The 22775-nt window shown below is 46.6% G+C and overlaps 1 protein-coding gene across 1 annotated transcript in view; it reads left to right on the forward strand.

Annotated features, from left to right (window-relative positions):
• LOC8028381 (NADPH oxidase 5) overlaps positions 1–22775 on the forward strand; it is a gene marked incomplete at its 5' end in the record, with an annotated part of 29965 nt that overhangs the window by 3647 nt on the left and 3543 nt on the right. Inside the window, 11 exons of the mRNA XM_042289258.1 lie at positions 172–325; positions 963–1194; positions 3167–3355; positions 5982–6154; positions 8153–8341; positions 9220–9352; positions 12217–12323; positions 13328–13570; positions 14878–15002; positions 16428–16512; positions 19265–19534. Of these exons, the coding sequence (XP_042145192.1) occupies positions 172–325; positions 963–1194; positions 3167–3355; positions 5982–6154; positions 8153–8341; positions 9220–9352; positions 12217–12323; positions 13328–13570; positions 14878–15002; positions 16428–16512; positions 19265–19534 (1900 nt within the window). The remainder of the gene's footprint in view (positions 1–171; positions 326–962; positions 1195–3166; positions 3356–5981; positions 6155–8152; positions 8342–9219; positions 9353–12216; positions 12324–13327; positions 13571–14877; positions 15003–16427; positions 16513–19264; positions 19535–22775) is intronic.

Consider the following 22775-nt stretch of genomic DNA (forward strand, 5'->3'; position numbering starts at 1 on the left):
TCCGATAATCGATTTGTGAGCGCTGCCATCTTTGTTTCCTGGACTGTGGAACGAGTTCTGAGCAGAAGGAATGGCCCTCTTCTGCAGAGTATCTGTTACCGCACATGCGTCCTTTGCCCAGTGCCTCGGCATTTTCGACTTTGGTGTTAAAAAACTGGTTTCCTGTTCCAGCATCGAGCGCTGGCTGCTTCCCCCTCGGCGAGGCGGCAAGGAGCGCCTCCTTGCCTGGCCCCAAGACCTGCGCTGGCCCAAGAAGCTGACGCGCCACTACGCGCGCAACAACTACGTCAGCATGGGCTTCTGTGCCTGCTACTTGGCACTCCAGGTCAGTGTTGACAACTGAAAAGCCAACAAACATTCCCTAAAAAGGTTAGCAGTCCTGTGTGAATTTACGGTACAGTCAGTGATAGCCGACACATTTTGTCGAACCTTAATGTACCCTTATGTACCTTGCACTTCCGTGGAGGAACCGTTGACAATATCTGCTCGGAGAATGACGCGCTCATCTATAACTATACAACTATCCGGACATCACGACTTCGTGTGATGATTTCTATAGCATTTCTATAAAACTTTGATTTATATAAACATTTAAACATTTTAATGGAATTGGATTTTTTATTAATTCTATGAATATCGATTTCTATAAGAATTTAGATTTCCGTAGATGATTTCCATAGAATTTAGATTTCTATAGATGATTTCTGCACATTTTTAGTTATTGTTTTTATCGAAAGTTAAATTGCTATGAATGATTTCTATAGAAATAAAAAAAAAAAATAACGTTGTCATTGTGACGTCATGACATCACGTGACGTCCTGACGTCACGGGGCACCGTGACGTCAGCCACGTGAGATTGAGGGAGCCCGGGACAGACGCCGGATAACTTGACCGATGGGAAGATTCAACAACAGCTATCGCAGCGCAAGGAGCGCTGAGTCCGCGCCACTTCGTGCTCCAGGTGGCCGTGTTCATGAGCCGCTGGGCTTCCGAGTCGCACAAGCACCGGGAGCTGGAACGGAGCATCGAGCGGTACTGGCTCGTGTTCGGCGCCAGGGAGACGAGCGCCCTGTCCGGGCGCAACATGTCCGCCCTTCTGAGGACCTTTGGGGACGGTGCCGAGGTCGAGTGGAGGCCCGACGCGCCGTCCATGGGGCTGCACAGCGACTACGAGCTCGTCGCCAGAGAGTTCGGTGAGCGGGAAAAAGAAAAATTGTGATCTCTTGGGCATTTTCAGAAGCTGGTTCTTCCTTTGTTTCTCCTTTTTCGTGCACAGTAAAAAGGCCACTGAAGGGCACACACTTGGCGACGGTTTTGTGAATATGTAAAGCCGTCAGGGTGTCACCACGTGACAATATGAGGTCACGTGACCACATGGCATGTGACGTCAGGATCGCGTCATGGGATATTCTGAAGGCACCATGCCACGTGGCGTGGTGGTGCCACGTGTGGCATCACAGGGGATCTATACAACGTGACAATGTGACGTGGTCACGGAAACCGGAAGGGCTGGCCCTACATGGGATCTAAATTCAGAAACTTTTGATTTGATGTGTGGCGTTTTTGCACGGTACTTGGTACATAACTCAGCCTTCTTTAAAGGCCATATAGGCCTTGCTGATGTTCGTAATACAGGACTGGAGTGCAGTCTACACTTTTCCAGATAATGTTTATACCTCTTTTGGTGTTTTATAGCTAGGGTTCGGCGTTTTCGGTTTAAACCGATAAAAACCGATTAAGTACGCCGAATCCATTTTCGGAAATTCGGTTTTAACCGAAAAAGGTCAGTTTTTAGGCTCGGCATTTTCGATTGAAACCGATAAAAATACGTCGCATTCATTTTCTAAAATTCAGTTTTAACCGGAAAAGCTCACTTTGACCTTCCAGTCGTACCGCAGAGCTGTGGCGAAAAAATGGAACAACAGTGTCTATCGAAATGTGCCCGAATTTATGGGATACACGGATGCCATCACGACGTTTTGGTTTGAATGTGCCGCATCATCGATCCGAACGTGAAGTCTGAAATGCCCCCTGACTCCCCATATACAAGCGTGTTTTTTTAACTCGTTGTAAAGAAGACTGACTTGATTCAAGCTCTGCATGTTATGTTGTGCTTCAATACGTCCCACCGTGTCTCTTTTGGTGGTCACAATTGGTTGATGGGCCAATTTTGGCTCAGGCAGCTATCCTCAGCCTGCCAGTGTCCAGTGTTAGCGTTGTGAGGGCATTCTCGAAGCTCAGGGTTATATTAACAGGGAAGAAAGAGTGCGGATCAACGAGGAGAAGTTGGGAATGTACATGTATGTGTACTATAATAAGATCACGTAATCCTGACGTACAGACGGTAAAGTTCCATTTTTTTTTTAATAGGCTTGTCTTATTTGTCTTACTTCTTGTTCTTACTTGTCTTACTTGTCTGTACTTCTGTTTTCTTCTTGTTTCTTTTACAGTTGCACACATTCGCCAAATAAAGTGTCCATTTCTTTTTCAATGTATCTGTGCCGTTATTCTTTGAATGATCAAAAATATCAGAGCTTCAAGAATCATCTGATCCGGTGACCGTTCGTGTTTATTGTATATTCACTGAAAAACGCCGATAAAATTTTGAGGGCATAAATATACGCCGAAAAAAACCGAAAATTGAATTTTAAAATAAACACCGACAAAAGTACGCCGAATTTTGAAAAAAATAGAAACCGAAAACGCGGAACCCTATTTATAGCTATACTCATCCTCGTTATTCTTTTTCTCTCCAACTGGCTCTTTCTTAGCTATGACTTTCTCTTCCCTAAATCGCAGTGTAAATTAGCTGACCAGGATTTTCCAGAACCAACATTACCTAGACAAGGCCGTGTTGCTGGATTTCTGACGTCACCTATACCGGAGGTCAGCACAGATCATTCAGGAGTGTAGTGTTCAGCTGGAACACGGTTCCTCACTGACAGTGATTGAACATGAGTCAGACTAAACAGTCCTGTCAGATGTGTAGTCCAAGCTGGCCTCCTATTGGTGACACTAAAAACACAGCACTACGGTGTTGTTTTCCAGGAGTCGTTGACAGAACTCATTCCTCTGTATTTCTTTTCTCTTTGTACGACGAAGGACGTTAAACTGTTCAGCTGTAGAGAGTTCATCAGTGAAGTTTCCTTGGCCGCGCTTTACCAGGTCAGCTGCTGAACCTGATGTGCTCCATCACGGCGCTCCCCGTGTTGCGCATGTGCAACACATGGCTCCGGAGCCAGGGGGCCAGCAGGTTCCTCCCACTGGACAGCGGCATCTACTACCACAAGCTGACCGGCTGGCTGGTCCTCGCCTACAGCATCATCCACACCGGGGCACACTTGCTCAACTTTGGTGAGTTCAAGGGCCGATGGTGTGTCCGCATCTTTGCATGCGCCAAGCAATGACGTGAATCTGCAAGCCACTCTGACACTTCCTAGGTCATAAGCTGTCCATGCTTGGTAGCTGATGCCCTAGTTGATTGCGGTAAAAATCTCTTTAATCGCTAGGCGTTAGCCGATGGCCGTTTCTCCTATCTTGTGTGTACCGCCATATTTGTGTTTAGTGCAGAGCGGGCACAATCGGCTATTGTTTGCGTTTTGAAAATGCTGCTTCCTCAGTTTTAGAAACAATGTCAGGAAACCCAGGTGGTAACATTTCGCTCTCCCCCTGACTGGTTTAACATTTCTGGAGGGCGGAAAAGCGTTTCCTGGGATTTCAGGTAAAGCTTCGTGTAACTGGCAACAATGATTTCAAGCACCAAGACGGCTGATGTGCCACTGCTCCGAAGTGTAGCTTACCTTTGAACGATCGAGTTTCACCAGAGCGCCAAACAGAAACAGCCGACGCCGAGAAGCCTCAAGGCCTGTTCACACGTCCGCGTTGGTCGCGTTCGCATGTAACCGAAACGACCGTAACGACGAAGTGACCGGGACAGGTGTTCTCCGTACACAGCATGGCAAGCGATGCAAGGGGTAGCTTCATGAAGCAGCCCATGGGTCATGGCTGTTGTTGTATTTTGGTCGTTTTGGGTCATGCAAACGAAACCGTTGAAAATATGTGAACCAGCCTTTAAGAACGTGCAGCAGGCACGTGAAGGTACCTTCCACAGGCTCGCAGTCTCAGCTTGTTCGTGAAGTATGCAGGTGCCAGGAGTTATTACTAGCCTGCCTAATAGACCCATTTCTAAATTACCCAAGCATCAAGGAGAATGCAGGGATTGGTATTCCACGCGCCACACGTGCACGCCTTCCCCGCATTAAAGATTTGAAGTAAATAACCAAAACAAAGCGTTGACGTACGCGCGTACAAGATGCAATTTGTTGTTTCAAATGGATTCTTACCAACTCGCCCAACTTTCCATTCTTGTTGTAGGCATTTGCTTTGGAAAAGTTTTTACCGCTGAGGCCAGCACGTGCAGTGTGTGGAACACAAATCCCTGCATTCTCCTTGATGCATGGGTAATTTAGCAATAGGTCTATTTCGGGTGCCTTCATGTGCGCTTTGCTTAGGGTGATGGCATCTCGCCATTTTGTCCCACACGTTTATTTTTATTTTCTGTTCAAAAGCGCGTGAAAGAGCGTGTTCCTGCACGCGTTTGTAGCGCTGACTGTGCTATGACGACATTTTGTTTTCGCCGATTTCTTTGTATTTTCCTTGCGAGCGCGTGTTGTCGGCAGCGGGTACTACGAAGGGTGGCATCACCCTAAGCAGAAGGACATTGAGACACCCTAGGTCTATTCCCCTGGTCTTCGCAGACATGCTGAACGTGCTTGAGGCCTGTCGGTGTCGGTTGTTCCAGTTTGTCGCTCTAATGGGTCTCGGGCATAAGGAGACATCGCAGACACAATGTCTGTCCTGTTGTCCCATGTCCCGTTCGTCTGTTTGCTGGAGTGAACGCCTTCTGTTGCAACCCTCTATGATACGGGAACTTATTTACCATTCTCATTTAGTTTCTATTTTGTTGCATTAAGCCTTTAGCGGGAGTCTTTCTCACTATGCTTCGTTTCATCATAAACGTGTCAAAGGGTGAAAGCTGCAACCCCATCGAGCCAATTGGAGCGATGCACGTGACAACGACTCTTCAGCACAAGGAGGATTGAAGGGTAGGAGAGGGCATGATGTCAGCCGCGTAGCCCCCACAAGCCATGCTCCCTCTTTCTCATTTTCCTCCTTCCACTCCTCACTTATCAGCCCAACATGACCACATTACGTGACCGCAGCTAGCCTTCGTCTAGCCTTCGATCTGATAAAACCTACCGGATGGAGCGCGCGCAAACTGCAAGGAATCTTTCAAGGATCAACCATCCTTCTCGCACGTGACATGTCACGCGCATCAATCGCCAGAGATCTGCGGTCAGATTGGGCACAATATCGCTTATACTTTTTATGATTAGGCTTCACTAACATTGCAACGTGCCCCCCCCCCCCCCCCCTCTAGTATTTATAACCTCCTTGCTTTAGCATAAAAACTCTTCCCGTAGAGAACTGCCATGTGCTAGGCTTCGTCCTTCTGCCTGGCTCAGAGGGTCCGTAAAGTGTGCTTTTTGCCACTTTATGGGAAAACTGAGTGTACACAAGGAAAGTCCGGCCTCTCAGAGCCGCCATCTTGCTTCCGGTCTGCGGGAAGATCGTCCGATTTGAAAGAGGGTAAAGCCCTGATAAGGCGTGTCCACGGTTGCCGAACTATAGCCGGTCACAGCTGGCTTAAGAATTCAGTGGATGCTCCGCCTCTAGTGTGAGCTTTCTACTTTTGATAACACTGCTATACTTGCGGACAAATATTCTTGGCAATGAAATGTCGTCAGGAGAAAATTGAGAGTCCACTTTCGAGGGCGCGGTGAACCTACCGGTCGGAGACGCGCTTTAGCACCCTATACTATTGTGCCAAAACAGTGTTTTTTCTCAGACCCTGCAGTCGGGCAACTTTTTGAATGGCGGTTTCGTCTCCCTTCCACCCAAACGGTGTGTGTCTGAGCAGCGCGCCTGTCCGAGGGCGACTGGCACGTGTTCTCCCTGTACACGTTCACGACGCACCACGACATCGGCTGGGTCGGAGGAGCGGCCTCCATCACGGGCTGGGTCCTGCTGGCGGTGCTGCTCGTCATGTTCCTCTGCTCGCTGCCCTGCGTCAGGAGAAGCGGACGCTTCGAGGTGCACCTTCCCCTCTCCATTGCACACTACTCTCCCATACACTGTTTCTTTTTTTTTTTCCTACGATGGCAAATCCTAATGAAATTGCGCTGGATGTAGAGAGCTAATCCCTTCGGGATAACTTAACCCACCGCGGCTGACGTCGTTCAGAGTGTAATGTGCTAATTGGCGAAAAAAGACCTAAAATTTATAAACATCTTAAATAATCGCGTCAGCTGGCGCATTCAAATTTTACGAGGGTTATTTCAATAACCACCTCGATAATTTATTATAAGGAAAAAGAAAAAAAATATAGGAAAATTATGCACGTATTATTTTTCGACGTAGCCCCCCTGGACGTGCAATGCACGTGTTCCACCGCTCCGGAAGTGCAAAGATACCTTGTGTGAAGAAATGTTTTGGTTGCGACTGTAGCCGCTCGCGTAACGCTGTTGTCACCTCTTCATCGCTCCCCAAATGCACCCATCTGGTTGACGCTCTCTTGAATCTCAGCACATCATGGACACTATTGTGTGCAGAACGAACACTTATATTCAAAATGGTGGCCATTTCCTCCACAGCAACACGTCTGCTTTCCTTCACATGCGCTTCCGCTGCGGTGATGTTCTCGTTCGTCACTACGCGGTGTGCATGGAACGGCCGCGGGCAGTGTTGTCGATAACTCGTTACAAGTAACGGCGTTTCCGGGAACGCGTAACGTAGTCGTTGCTTTTTCAAAAAAATAGGGGGCAACGTACTTACGTTATTTATTTCGTGTAACGGAGTTAAGTTGGTCGTTACTTTTTCTTCCCAAAACTTAAAAATTGTAGCATTTAATTTTTTTTTTTCGTGTTTCGTAGGCGCCAAGCCGTGTGGATTTGTGAGATATTTGCGTTTTCCTTTGCGTTTTTTCTTGTGAGTATTTAAGTGAAATCATAAAAAAAGATAAAGTAATTATGCTCAGTTTCTATATCGGCATAAGAATTTTTTTTTTTTTTTTAATATGACACTAATGCATTTGCAACTTTCAGCGATGGTGGTTCCGCGGTGTGAGAATCGCGCTTCCTAGCTCCTGGACGATTGACTTCACAATAAATGTGCCTGCCTACACCTTCCTGAAGTGAAAAAAAAAATAAAGTAAGGATCTAGTACAGCTAGTACATTGCAAAGCTATAATTACTTACGCGTCGCAGATCCAGCCACGTACTGTTATTCTACGACGATCATCCAGATGACAGCCATTTTGATGGCAACTAGCGCGCCCCCTCTAATTCATGATAGTTGCGAGTACTTGTAACGTCAAAACAGTAAAACGTGTTAATCCATTATTTAAAAAAAAAGTAACGCAAAAGTAATTACTTTTTATCGGTGACGGTTACGTGTTTTGTTTTTGTTGAAGTAACGTAAGACGGTAACGGGTTACTCTTATTTTCGAGTAATGAGTAACGTATTTTGTTACTTTTTTATGGGTAACGCCTACAACACTGGACGCGGGAAGTCCTCCACAGAAGTTACGCCGCTTTTAAGCTTTCTGGCCCACTCGTGCACTTGTTGCAGAAACACGCGCAAATCACCGTATTGCACTTTCGTTCTGCGATGAGTTTTAGCTGGTTGAAAACCTTCACTAAAAAAACTCATCACAGGTCGCTGGTCTAACTCTGTCCATGTCGACAATGGAGCAGCCATCTTAGCACTGACGCGGTTTCTTCCCAAGAATAACTCCTGTCAATTACCAAATCAAGCGTGCAAGGTTTCGGAATTATATTACACTTTTAAGGTTTCCTTTGAATCGCCTCGTAAATTTGTTGCCCGTTGATGAACTGCTGGACTTCTTTAGGTTCTGAGTGTATGTCCTAACTTCAGTGCTTGCCCTTCGTCTCGTGTTCAACATGTTTTTCTAACTTCCGCAAGATCAACTATTTTCGCAGAAACACGAGACACATATCGTGGTGAATTATTGTTTTATCGAAGCCTATACCACTCCGTAGAAATAAAAATAAACAATTCATTTTTCTTCAGGTGTTCTACTATTCTCACCTGCTGTACACGGTGTTCTGGTTCTTCCTGATCCTGCACGCGCCCAACTTCTGGAAGTGGTTCCTGGTGCCCGGCCTGCTGCTGTGCATCGAGATGCTCGTCCGGGCCTGCCGCTTCTTCAGCTCTTACGGCAAGACGACCGTCATGAAGGGAGTCATCCTGCCCTCCAAGGTCTCTGCACCCCTCTTTGTCCTCACACTACGGGTTAGGGGAGATGTTGAATAAGGAGGCATTTCGTCTGGTTACATACTGGTTGCGGCAGAAAGTACTAGCGACGTTCTGAGACTCCTTGTCCAGGATACCCAGTTTTCGCCTCAGTTTTGAGACGTTTACAATTCGTCGTTTTCAGTATAAAATGACATAACGTTTCTAGCAGAAAATGAACGCCACGTTAAGATGCTCACGTAGATAAGAATTTTAGTTTTCAAAAATTATTACTCAGACAAAAAAAAAAAAAAAAAAAGATCGTTGTCGATATAAGCTTTAACTTGTATACAGTTTTTTTTTGTTAATGTTCACTTGGCATAGTCAGGACTCGGTACAATGAAAAAGGCGAAACGGTCGAGGAGAGTGGCATAAATACGAACGAAACTGCATCTGCATAAATAATAGACTAGTTTTTCGGTTCCGTCAATATAAAAAAGAAACAGTCTTCATGATCGGTGTCTACATTCAACAAAACGCAGTGTATACATCACAATACAATGCCAAGCTTCTTTTTCGAGAATATAACATACAATTAAGGTACATTGAAAAAAAAAAAAAGCTGTAGGATTAGTTTGACGACGCTCCAAGTACCCCATTTTAGTGTAAAACTTGTCAACACGTCGGGGCGATGTGATCGTAGTAGATGCCTACCGATAAGTCTAGTTTTTTGCCGTTTATTATATTTTTCTGGTTCTCCCGAACAAAACTCGGGTGTACACAGCCCCCTGTTTTTGAATACGCTAAAACCCCAGAGATTACACCTAGAGTCGATCCAAGTTGCGTCGCGGCCGTCACGAACCGTGTTGTTTGCCGGATCACACGAGGATCTCGTTTTTGCGCAGGTGATCCACCTGGTGCTGAAGCGTCCGCCGGACTTCGACTACCACCCGGGAGATTACGTCTTCCTCAACATCCCCTGCCTGGCACGCTTCGAGTGGCACCCCTTCACCATCAGCAGCGCACCGGAGAAAGACGGTGGGTCAATCTAACTTGTACAGGTTAGAAAAGAAAAATGAGCGATTACACTCACCATTACTCTTGATTAAGACATATTAAATTACATTACTCGAGGAGAAAAGTAATGCGCCGTTAATCGATAAAGTAACTCTTACTTTTTCGATTATACGTCGGATGTTCAGAACGATATTTTTCTTTCGGTTTGGAAACGGGTCGTTCGTACTCTTTACACTTCGATTAGGATCACCGAACTACGAGGTACTTACATTCTGAATTACCGAATTTTGGCAAAGCCATCCTTGTGTCCAATACTTGGTTCGAGGATTCCTAGGTAGGCAACTTGTAGGATCACAGAGCGCCGTTAAAAAGGGAAGGGAAAGGTAGGAACGGTTAGAGATAATTTTAGCAATCGGATTACTCTCGCGATTATTTCCTAATAAATGTGTTTCAAGTGTCTGCACAATTACCCCAAAATGACAAGTAACTCGAATATTTAGGACGAGTGCCATACAAGTCTGCGGTGAGCGGAGATTCACCCCCCCGCTTTCAGGGACTCCCGTCATTTTTGGGTTGTTTTGCGCCATTTCAAGTATCGCCTTCATCCCACTGGCATTTTATTTATTTTATTCGCCATTTTATTTGCGTCTACCCGGATGGGGAAGGCGTTTTAAGCATGCGCAATTGCTCCCTTCTAAGGACCACTAGACGCCGTTGGCGCTTCTATAGCCCAGTGGCTCCGCATTACTTGCCTGGGAGTGACAAGCACAGGAAAGGGGTGTGAAACAACGTTCTGTGTGCTTACCATGATAATTTTAACCCGAGACTGGGTCAAAAGATAATTTTCTTTAGAGTAGAAGAGAAAGTAATCGCGATAGACAGTGCGGTCTGTCCCTGTTACTTTCTCTTCTACTGTTCCTCATTCGGCTCCTATCTCGGGTTAAAATCATCGTGGTAAACTTCCACCAGCTCGCCTGCGCGCTGACCGTATTTTCTGTATGCTTCTGCTCTGTATTTGTTGTTGATTCGGTTCGGCATGTACCCTAAAGCTATTCGAGTTGCGTGAATGTCCCCGAATACCGACGTCAGCCATACCACCTATCGTTCGTTTCACGTTAATTAACCTGGTGAACTGTGGAGGCTGCGGCCCCAACGGCCCAATCAGAGGAGGAGCAAAGGCACGTGACTACATTTAACAGTCGAGGTTGCGAAGGCCTCGTTACCGCCACAGCAACAGCGCCCTTCGCGACAAAATGTAGTTGTAGGCTTCTTTCTCATTTAACGGCATTTGAACATGACCGATTGTCTTTCTCTCAAAATCTATAAGAGAGGAATACACATTTAAGAATTTGAGTTACAGTTAACTTTGCCTTGCGTGACATCCGTATGCGATCCCGATTTTCTTCTCCTTGTAAAACCTTCGGCTTCGGATTTGGCACAGTGATGGAAACGCTCTTGTGACGTGGTGCTACGTGCCTCGTCCTGACGCTCTTATGCCAGAGTCCGACTGGAGCGACAAACAGAAACAAACGACAGCGACAAACCTCAAAATAAAGTTGGCTATGCTCAAACACGAGCATCATGCACGCAAGGGTATATTCATTGGCGTACACTTAAAATTTCTCGTGCTTGCTTCACAAGCACCGAACGACTAAATGCCTGCCAAAGGTACCATCGCGAGCATGCTGCATGTGTTAGAGGCTTGTCGCTGTCGTTTGTTTGTCGCTCTGGTGGGACTCAAGCATCATGGCTCGAGTGTGCCGTAGCCTCCGCAGTGCGCTAAATTATCGATGCCTCCACTTTCCCCACCTCCTTTTGCGGCGACTCCGGCCGAGGTTCGGCGTGTTTTCCGCTTGGGGAGCGGATCGGCGGGGGTGCACCGACGATGACGTCATGAGCGGGCCTTGTCTTCTAGGTGGCGTCGTGTCAGCTTGGCGGCGGAGCGCGGAGGGACGCCCGCGCCGTACAAACGGTCCCGGTTTGGCGATGGATCAGTTTGCTTTCGACTATATTTTATCACAAAAAAACTTCAAATTGGCAAAAAAAAAAAAAAAAAAAAAAAAAAAACGAATATGAATAAACGCTTTGTTTGTAGTAGCTCCTACCGGCACCTTTTCCTTGTGAACGGTGAAGATGAGCAGAAAATGCGCCGAGAATGTGAGGGAAAGGAGACAAGAGCGCGCGACGAAGTTAGAACCCCGAGCTCTGATGGGAACGGTTAGTGGGTAGACGTAAAGCTAATAGCCTTTGTCTCCACTGCCCTTGTTGGGCCAAAGGGCTATCGCGCTCCCTGTTGACGTCACACACGTCTTTCTGCAAATTCCTCCCTCGTGTCATCACCGCTTTGTTTGCCTTCCGCCGTGCTTGGGTTGCCCGAGCACCAAAATGTTGTCAAAGCGGAGAAGTACGCACTGAAGGCAGAACTACTATCCCTGCAGATCTCATGTGGTAGCAAACTATCATTGCCTTATTTTCATAAGGGTTCTTATTTTGCCACTCATTGTTTCCTAGTACTATTTTATTGCTTGTAACCATTTTTTTTATAAATTTCATCGCCCATGAGCACTTACCTTCCTAACCTCTTCCCATCGCTTCACTGTTACCTCCAACCACATTTACAATGTGCTATCATAGTTTTCTTAATTTTTTTTTACACTTTTCGTTTTTTGTTTAGGCTTCATCTTGTCATTACTCCACGCGGCAAGTGACTTTGAAACTCTTTCGTCGTGCAACGTATTTCTGTTCTCGCTATGGTAATATATTTGTTCATAGATCGTATGTTTCTCGTATTTATTTTATTTAGCCCCCGTGTTTTCGCCATGTTGCCCGTACTTTGGCTTGCCCATCGAACATTTTGAGTCCCTCCTAACTTGAGCGTTTCGCAGACGTGATCTGGCTCCACATCCGCTCTTTCGGCGAGTGGACGAGCCACCTGTACCAGTACTTCGACAACTTCCGGCAGCAGGCCTCTGAGCTGCCCCCCTCGGGCCAGGTGAGCCAAGGTGGAAGCGGCGACGCTTCGATCCAGCCAAACCGTCGAAGTTTTTGAAGCTATGTAGCGACAATTTGGAGCTACGAGGCGATTATTTTCGTTGCACCGTTTACCTAGCAGATGGCGTAACTTTCTGGCAAATAGACTGTGGAAGTTCTCGTTTTTTAACGTTTATAGTCTGTCAAGATCCGCAAGAAAAACCCCGTGACTCCTCCGAATTCTGGAAAAAACAACAAAGCAATACGTGTGGCACTGTGGAACATGGGCTTCTGCAATCCCACGCCCTTGCTTGAAAAAATAAAAATGCATTCTATATTCTATGGAATCAACAGATGGATGGTGTTCAGCACCTGCCCTTGAGCAGTAGTTTACCGGGAGACTGGCACACCAGCCGTCTTTGGCGTAGGAGAACTTAGTGGGCGGGGCTTCTTTCGCATCCTAAATATGGCCGCCGAGGGCTTCCTCTGAGCAGTCACTTGGAGCAGCGTCTCGCGGCCGCCCTTTAAAAGAAAAAATGAAAGACGTTGATAAATCTTTAACCTGAAATTAGAGCGCAGCTCTTGAGGAGGAGGATTAGGATAGGGTAGGGAGGGGAGGGTATGCCCCTCCTAGTCCCTTCCCTCTCCTCCCTTCCTCCTTTCCCCTACTCCTCTTCATCTTTTTTTCTTCCTCTCCCATCCTCCTCCGTACGTTCCCCTTTATCCTACATAGGCTCTCCTCCTCCTGCTGCGTACCCTCCCCCTTTTCCTCCATACCATCCCCTCCTCCCAGTTTCCCCCGCTAAATTTAGCTGAAAAATTGACGCCATGTTATCTTAACAGCAATTCAATTCCCCGCTAAATTTAGCGGGGAAACTGAACTGGTGTTGAGGTCATGTGACGTTAGTTTTCCCGCTAAACTTGGCGCGGTTACGCCGACGGCGACGCCGACGCCGCTCAACCCGGAAACGGGCAGCCTAAAAGCTGCGCTCTTAAAAGAGGCGGCGGCGCCAACCCACCCTGCAGGTGAGCTCGTCGGACCTGCATCTTCGGAGCCTAGACCCCAAGAGCGTGGAGAGCATCGTGGAATCGGCCCGTCTCCGGGAGCGCGAGAGCGTGGTCCTGATGCCCAGGGGGACTCAGGTGCGCGACACGTGCGCCTTTCTGGACACCGGACGAGAGCTGGAGACCCTCATGGAAGAGGGGGAGTTGGGCAGCCACCACTGCCAGGACTACACCAGCCTCATCATCGCCAAGAACCCGCTCACGGCAAGCATGTCTCGCCATCGAACAACAAGCGACAGAGTGTTCTTTATATTCTACTTTACAGCGTTTGAAAGGAGCCTCCAGTAGCAGCCGACGCTTTGCTAAGAACCCTAGCCATTGGGCCCACGGGGGCACTCCGAGGTCACTCCGGGTCATTGGGGTCTCCCTGAAGTAGCTGTGGGGTAACTCGTTGGTAATTTTGAAGTCAATCTAAAGTAACTCGCGGGTAACTTTGAAGTCAATGCGGGATAACTCGTGGGTAACTTTGAAGCAGATGGGGCAACTCGCCGGTAACCTTGAAGTAACCTCTGGGTAACTTTGATGTCTCTCTGGGAACACTGTGGGCAATCGGAGAGCCAATCAGTGCAATCTACGAACAAAATACTTCAAATATCAAAAAAAAACAAAAAAAAAAAAAAACATTGACAATAAGTTTGGCGTAAGGCGTGAGGCACCATGCATGCACAGGGTGCCGCCAAATGCTTTATCCTTTAGGTAAAAAAAAACAAAAAAAACCACGCATTTTTTGCTTCGTCGTTTGCTTTCATGGTCGCTTTCATTGGCCCTCCAAGTGGTTTCCGGAAAAGCGGTCGCACAAGCACTTCTTGAGACTAAACGGTGTGCGCGTGACATCGGGACACAGATCAAGTGACTCCTTGTCTTTTGCAATATATTGTCTCGGGACGTTAAGGTGCCACGTGACGCAACCGTTTGCATGAACACCGTTCGCTAAATCTAAACACGGCAGTCTTAAAGCCACAGTTCCACTGATAATGTATCATACAAACGACACACGCTGTTCACTGCAGACATGATGAAAGATTTATCTTCCAACACAGGTCTGAAGCACCTTCGAAGCGTGTTGTCTTCGAGTGTGCTTCGAACATATATGCGCACAGGTTTTGTATGACCAACGTGACAGGATCGGCATGCAAGGAAGACACACACCAGACAGTGTGATGAAACTCACTACACGTACTTTACATGGTAAACATAATTTTATCAGGATCGGACAGTGTCTGGAGTCTGTCTTTTGTATTGTGTTAGCACTGCAGTGTGACCGTGGCTTTAGAAGACGTCGCAAGGAACCATGAATAAAGTGGAATCTCGTTAATTTGAACCCGAGGGGGACCAAACATTTTTGTTGTATAATGCAGTCTGAAATAACGGGAGTTTTCTTCCTAGAAACACACATAGGACGGTACGTGCATGTTTGTTCGAATTATCCGCAAGTTTGAATTAAGAGAGTGAACTAACGAGAATTCCACTGTATATTTTGTTTTCTGCTCTCTACTTATCTTGGTCCGCAGGTTCGGATTGACGGCCCGTACGGCTCTTCATCAAGGCACATCTTCCGCGCCCAGCACGCGGTTTTAATCGCGGCGGGCATCGGGGTGACGCCGTTCGCCAGCATTCTCCAGAGCATCATGTACAGGTGCGCTTCGATGCTCAGGCGGGAATTCCACGCGGAAACGAGCGCGGCACAACTGAGCAAGGTTGCCCACGTGGCTCGAGGCGTTCGATATAAGCGATTTCCGCTTACTGTTGTTCTGAGTCACGTGGATTTCGTATCTGGTATGCGGAACAAAAAAAAAAAAAAAAAAAAAAAAACTGGAACCTGGAATATGCGAGAAAATATAGGGGAGGCAAAACAAGAATGTGACAGTCGCACATTTTTTGTAAACATCTTCCAGCGGCGAGGAGAGAACAAAACGACGTTTTACCGCATACCAGAAGTGACGTCATTCAAGATGGCTGCGCCCTTGTGTAAAACAAGTATGCGGTGCAATATCGCCTCTTTCCAAAGATAACTTTTTGAGCAACGTACTTCAATACTATCATACTGTCATTTCACGCATTGTTGGATTACGCGTTTCATATTGACGAAATGCTGAAATCCTCAGACGTGCTTGTTTTACCCACGCTAAAGGGGCACTGACACATCAAAATCATATTTTTTTTTATTATCCGAAACGATTGAAAACGATGCCGGGACATTACCCTCAAAATTTGAAATTTGGTAATTCAGTATTTGTGAAGTAAAAAAACAATTTCCAAATGCCGAATTCGAAGTTCCCGCGCGGTCGGCGCCGGTGCCTTGACGTCAAAAATTGCGGAGACCTGAGAGTCGACTTCCTTTCACCACTCCCTGCTGTTGCCATGGCGACCCAAAGCGAGGAGGAAAGGAGTGCGCGGCGGCGTTGCGGCGGACCGGTTTTGAGCGGTGTCGCCTGTTTTCCGTTGGAGGATACAAATCCAGGAGACGGCACCACAACGAACTCCCGATTTTTGGTATTTTAAAAAGAAGGGCCGTAGTGCGTTCGCAATTGCGTTAAAAAACATGTTTTAGGATTGCCGTAATTAAATGTTATAGAGATGTCGCCTACAAAGCTTCTAAATTTCCTGATTTTTGACGTCACCGATCAAAAGAAGCGAGGAGGCGAGAGGCGGAAAAATCAAACGCCAAAAACAAAAAGGCGCGCGCGCGCGCGGGAAAATTTTTTTTCGCGATGCGTTTTTTTTTTTTCTTGCGTGTCTATGGTTGCAACTTGCATCGTTTTAGACAATAAAAATAAATACGACCTTTGGGGTGTCAGTGCCCCTTTAACGGTCGTTTGATTTGTGCTTGACATTTGTTTATTCCCCGAAGCATCTTGGTGTTTATAAAGTATATCAACCTTCGCATGGGTTGTTAGAGAAGTATCCTTGTCCACGCACTTGCTGTATAAAGACCTCGCCGGTGTCTTGTTCTGCCCTAGATGTTAAATATATTTAAAAATAATTATCCTCGCACTTTAACCATACCCTGAAAAATAGTGTAACTCGGTGTTCAAAAGAAAACGACTGTGGGTTGTTGCAGGTACTACCAGGCCCGTTCTACATGTCCGCGCTGTCACCACTGCTGGGTCGAGAAGCTGCCACACTCCATAATGAAGCTTAGAAAGGTGTGTACTCTCGATTCTTTCTTGAAACAAGTCGTTTTGAGGTGAGCTGATAAAATCTCTGACCGGTTTCGTGGGACATTATAAGTACGTTAAAACTGTCATCACCCGTACATACAAGGTGTCCGCGAAGGATGCATCGAGTTCGAGCAGGAGTTATACAAGGAAGCGCCGTTTTGTTTCAGTAAGCTAATCCTTCCGAGTTTGATGACTGCGGCGAAATGGGGCACCTAGCGGCCAGAACAAAAAGCTGTAACTTCAGGTTCGGTCACTAGCCTTATCGAGCGAATCGGATATTCATAGCGTCTGGCAGTTTATGAGCAAACGCAAAACAAAAAAAAACTCCCATGTAAAAAAGAAAAATGATGGTTTTAAGGGCTTGATTATCTTAAATCTCTATATTGTACGTATAAAAATAAGGACCGATGATGGACTCAAAATGAGTAAATTCGCATTTGAAGTCTCTCGGCTACCCGAAAAGGCATACATATGAGCCATGTCACTGTGCGCGGTTTTTCATTATGACGTGGCCTGCCATCATGATTATTTTGAGATGTAGGCATAGCTATCATCTCCGCATAGCAATCTTTTTTTAGCTTTAACTGCTTACAAAACGAAACAAATTCTCCCCCACCGCGCTTACACATATAGGGTAATATTCGAATGTGGCTTTGTCTTCTTGAAATTTTGAGGCATCTTCACTGTTTCCACAAAAGAAGTTTTCTTCTTAATATTGTCGCATGACAACCAAAGTTTGCATGCACAAGCTTGAGTATACGTAAAAATAAGACTATCAGTGTTTAAGTAGAATATATATTTTCCACATTTATTAAAAATAAGCTTTTGTTAACCCTTTGAAATTTTTTTTTTATTTTGATTTAAAGTAAAATACGAGTCATCGCACACATTATTTTTGTTTATTGCACTCAGCGTTTTAAAAAAAGTGAATTAGCTTATATGACTAGGCTTTTTTAAGTGTGCTGCCATGCCCCACATGAACGCAAAAACCCGTTTTTTTCCTCCTTGCAAGAGCATTGCATCCAGAACATAAAGAAACAAGTTATGTCATAACTAACACTGGGTTTACTAAAATGAAATCAATCACTATATAAACGGTAAATACTTAATTCATTTATCGCAAATATATATATAAAAATAGGTTTCCCCTGGCGCATGCGTACTTAAAAAGATGGTAAACCAAAATTTGGATTAAAAAAATGCAGAAGGTGTAGGCGGGACACTACAATCTCTACAGCACTATTCGTAAGGCGATATCTCAAATGGATGGCCGTATGTTCGGAAAAAGAGGTTGAGATTGAACCGGGCCGACGAGGCGCGTGACGTCAACATATCTCGTTTCCTCCTCTCTTTCCTTCGCCCCCTTAAGGCGGCGGGGCGGAGAAGACGCGAGGCCGTTCCCTCTCCTTTTAGGAGAAACAAGACGTAAACATGTCTGTCAAATGCGTCCCCTTAAAAAAAACAAAAAACAAAAAAAAAACGGTCATTTGTTTGAGATATCGCTGTATGAGTGATGTTTTGGTGTTTGTAGTATCCCTTTACATGCTTTTGCCGCCCTGTTTTGTGGAATCCAGTTTTCGGTTCAGCACCCCGTTAAAGGCTGAGTCGTGAAAGTATATAGCTTCGAAAGCGTTTGATGAAAATCGGCAATAGAACGGAGCTTGGTCTTGTACGCACCGTCACAGCATTATCCGTACAATTCTTGTTTAGCAAGATGGCTAGACGTGAGTGGTTGGCTTGGTCATAACTTGCCGAAAAATGTGCGGCGGAACTGTCCGTTTTTCCGCGAGCTTCATTTTGTCGGGCCCCAGACTGGCGTCGACAAGCTTCCGGCACGGTTCACCGTCATTTGCCATGTTTGCGTGCTTCCTCAACATAAAGACGGCTGCACAGACTGCTTCCTCAACATCTCGCTTGACGCTGGCACGCGAAGTCATCTGTGAGGTCGGGACCTCAAAACGCTTTTGTCAAAAGAACGACGTACCAACTAGCCTATATCTCACCTGTGATGCAAAAGAAAGAAAAAGTGTGAGAATTCCAACGAACAATGAGTAGACATAATAAGTGCAATGTGTGCAGAGACACTGAGCAAGTGAAACGTCACGCGCATCGCACCTGCGTACAACGCACTTTCTTGTCTAATCGTATCGTGAGCTTTATCGTTCGCTGTTTTCTTTATTTTATTTTTTTTTGCAGTGAATGGCTTTATTATACGGGAAGTGAATTCGAACTTTGTCGAGAGAAGTTTCCCCGAAGAGGAGGCTCAAACACGAATGACGTGCTCAAGTGGCTTCATCCACTTGTGGCACGACCCAGCACGTCGTTCGCCATGTTTGCGTGCCTCCTAGGCGCGAAGATGGCTGCACAGGTTGCTTCCACGACATCTTGTCACGTGATGCCGGCACAGAACCATCCTCAAGGTCTGGAGCCCTCCGAAGATGACGCTCAAACACAAATGAAGATATTACGTGGCTCTCTGCTGCCTAGGCGGATATGTCCGAGGCCCAGAGCCCTATAGTCGGTGACTATAGGGCTCTGGGCCTATAGTCTGAAGCTGTTCAGGTTATAGTCTATAACCTGAACCAACTTATAGTTGGTTCAGGTTAAAGCTCCTCTTACCTCTTTGCACTTTAGAGCAGGGGCAACGGTGGAGAGGCCTCCTCTACAACGTTCGCTCTGCAAAAATGGAACGACGTACTCGCATGACTTCAACCTTGTGGCTTCCTCCATGGTCCAGGTGGACTTCATCTGGATCAACCGGACCCAACAGTCACTCGAGTGGTTCGTGCGCATGCTGAGTGACCTGGAGATGGAGCAGGCCATGTTTGGGGACGTGCTGGAGCGCTTCCTTGACATCCACATCTACATCACGTCGGCGCTGGACCGCACCGACATGAAGGCGGTGGGCTTGCACATGGCGCTCGACCTCCTGCACCAGAAGGACAAGCGCTGCCTCATCACGGGCCTGAAGAGGAGGACGCAGCCCGGAAGGCCTAACTGGAACGAGGCGAGTCTTTTAGAAACTCGCAGTGCCGTCGTTAACCCATTAAAAAAAAAAAAACTTTACATTTTTTGTTTTAAAATAACATACAAGAACCATAACATCTCTTACTGCATTTTTGTTATAAAAATGCACAGGTCAATGTGATGTTTGACCATAGTTGTTTAGCATACTTTGCTTTTTGTATAGCTTATAATTTGTTATTGTTTTTTACCTGCCTTCCCTTTGAAGGTTAAAGAGCTGTCATGCTGAAGCTCCCATCAAGTTTGATTTTCGGATCTCCGGATGTATCAAACCAGTTCCACGCGAAGTTCAGTAAATTGATTGAACTAAATGTTCGGGGCATGCGCAACGCAGTTATAACTTCAGTTCACAGGAGGCGGACGGCAGTGCACGAGAGGGCTCGGGCCGTCTCGTGCTTTACGCGCTCAGAGCTTTAGCAAGGCTGTCGCGCGCGCAGAATGACTAAAGTTCCCTCCATGTATCGCGGCAGCGGGGACGTAGTCAAACTGACTGGGTAGCTAAACTCGTGAAGCAAAACATTCTTCGCTTTCTGACGTAGCGAGGGGAGTGACCAAAAGAACTCCGCAAAGTTTCCTCCTCCCTGCGCGCGCTCAACTTCGCAACTTTTGACGAAAAATCCCCCGCGATCCCTAGGCGGTGCGGTGCACGAGAGCACGAAACAGCGCGGGGAGGCGAGTATTCACGCCGCTCGCTGTACGTTGTCTTCGAGCTTTCTAGCGCCGACAATCCCGTCATGCCTCGCCCGTACGAGGAGCGAGAGCAGACGACGAGAGTTCGTCTGCTACGATGCGGCATTCGCACAGCGGAACTGAAAGAAAAAGTTGGTTTTCTGCTCAAAATCGCGTCCCGCGGGCCGCAAACTCAAACGCGAGCTTGAATTGTAAGCGTCTGATATTTCACGGAGTGAGGAATCGACGACTCGTGTTTTATTTGCAAAATTTGAGTCGCTTTGTTGCCGTACAGACGCTGAAACCTACCGGTGTGTAATAAAGGCTCAGGACCAACACAGAGGCCGCGAGATCTCGCATCATCTGTGTGCGGGTAAAAAGTGGAACATTTTTCGACAAAGTTCCCACAGCAGAAACCTGTGACGCATTCTCTCAGCGTCCGGGAAGGCTAAACATGGAGACGTTGCCCGAGACTCAAGCAAAGTCATATTTGAACGGCAGCTATCTTCCCCCGTCGTATTTTGTTTGAGAAAGCTCTCGTTCTTAATGCCTTCACCAGGGAAATAAAAAGTCCTACGAAACGTATTCCTAGATGTTTCAAAAAACTAGATTTAAGCCGTATCCTTTCAGTGGTTCACTCATATTACTAAGCTTAAAACGAAGCAAGCTCTTGCGCGTACAGTGCCATCAATTTCCTCAAGTGTAGGCTATTTTGTAGTCAGCTGGTTTCGGAAACTTACGCCGCCTGTAGATATCTCTGACAGCCGAGTACCTTAATTGGAAGTCATTGCAAATATAAGTTACACGTTGTAGCAACCAACGTTTATAGATAAACGATGGCAGCGACTGGCGCTCTCGCATTCCCACGCATCACGTCGAACAATAGGCGCTAGTTTCGGTTTGAGGTCGGAACTTTTCTACAACATCTATGGCGACAGCATCAGTCTGCACTCGGTGCATTTGGCAAGTTCGTTCGGGGCCTGTTCTCCGTGCAGCATTCCGCGGGTGCAGTGCATTAGAACTATCACAGTGCAAGTCTGGATCGCGGATCGGGAGCCCGCCACTGGCCTCACCAATGGCCATCGCTTGACAACAGGCAATACGCCGCGTCCTGTCTAGATCTCACTTCGTTTTCGTCCTTGTTGTTTTGGCGTATTACACTATACGCGGTGCTTGAGGGCGAGTATTTTATGACGTGCGGCGATGATTATATCTGGAGCTTGGAGATCAAATAGACATTCGTCAAACTTTCGAACATCGATTAAAAACAAAATGGGACAGAGGACCACCGACTTTACCGACGTCGCTTGCTTCGGTTGCAAAATAAATGACACGTACAGCGACTGAATGGCACGCTCCGAGTTTCAATTTGTCACGGAAGCCCTCCACAGCAGTTCAAAGAAAAAGCTTTCACCATGAATGTACAAGGGGTTAAAACGATGCGAATGTCCACAGTAAAGGCCTTCTAACTTATCGTTTGTTGAGCTTTGATGACTCCGGAATCACGGATGACTCCACAATAACTCTCGGTAGCCCTTGTCTTATTAAACACATCACAGTTAACGCCCAACAAAGTCGCCCTCGACCCTCAACCACACAACATTTAGTTAAACAAGATTGGTATTCTAACGCGTTTAATATTCTTGCCCACAATATTAGCTGTTATTTGCGGAAACACGATATAAGTTTCATGGTAGAGAACAACCTACTAACGTAACAAAATTGAGTTTTCTCGTTTCTCCTATAGCATGCATTAGATCGTGTCAAGCGATGACTGCCGGTGGTGCCGCTCGACCCCAGCAATACAGGCCTCTATCCGCGATCTAGCCTCCTAAGAAATCAGTGGTGCCAGTGCTATTAGACATAAATCGTTTATTTGCGTCGGTACACCCATACCTGCCGGATGTCAGGACGAGGCGCAAAACCGCACATCCGGCCAATATTGGAGCCGGTTTTCGGCCGAAATTGCCTCGACACTCGCCAAGAAGCAACGGGCTGTTTCGGCGACCCGTTTGTGTAATTTATTTGTTCAGTCATATTATTGGGTCCCGGGCCACTGTGTACACCCCAAAAAAGAAATGTACTGTGGTAATTACACCTTGACGAGAAGCAGGCACGTAGCCAGAATTTTGTTTAAGGGGGGGGGGGGGGGCGCCCATAACAAAGTGCTCTATGAGGGGGAGGGGGGAGAGGAGGCCCCAGCAAAATGGAAGATTTCGGGGGGGGGGGGGGGGGCGGGGGCGGCCTTATGCCCCCCCCCCCCCCCCCCCCCCCCCCTGGCTACGTGCCCGACGACAAGGGGTATTGTACTTTTCCATCTTTATAAAAAGGTGTAGTGCATTATCACACGTTTTAAGAAACGTGTTTAAAAAATCACACATTTTCGAAGGTGTGAGGTTTACATTTTTTTATAGCGTCTATTGCTACACTTATTAGGGTGTTAGTTATGAGACACCCCACTTAAATGTATAGCCTGACGAGAAGGGGTATTTTGTGGTTTTACATCTTTATAAAAAGCTGAAGTGCATTATCACACGTTTTAAGAAACGTGTTTA

The sequence above is a fragment of the Ixodes scapularis genome, unplaced genomic scaffold (assembly GCF_016920785.2).
Source record: "Ixodes scapularis isolate PalLabHiFi unplaced genomic scaffold, ASM1692078v2 PGA_scaffold12__126_contigs__length_90152505, whole genome shotgun sequence".
In the NCBI taxonomy this organism is placed as follows: Eukaryota; Metazoa; Arthropoda; class Arachnida; order Ixodida; family Ixodidae; genus Ixodes; species Ixodes scapularis.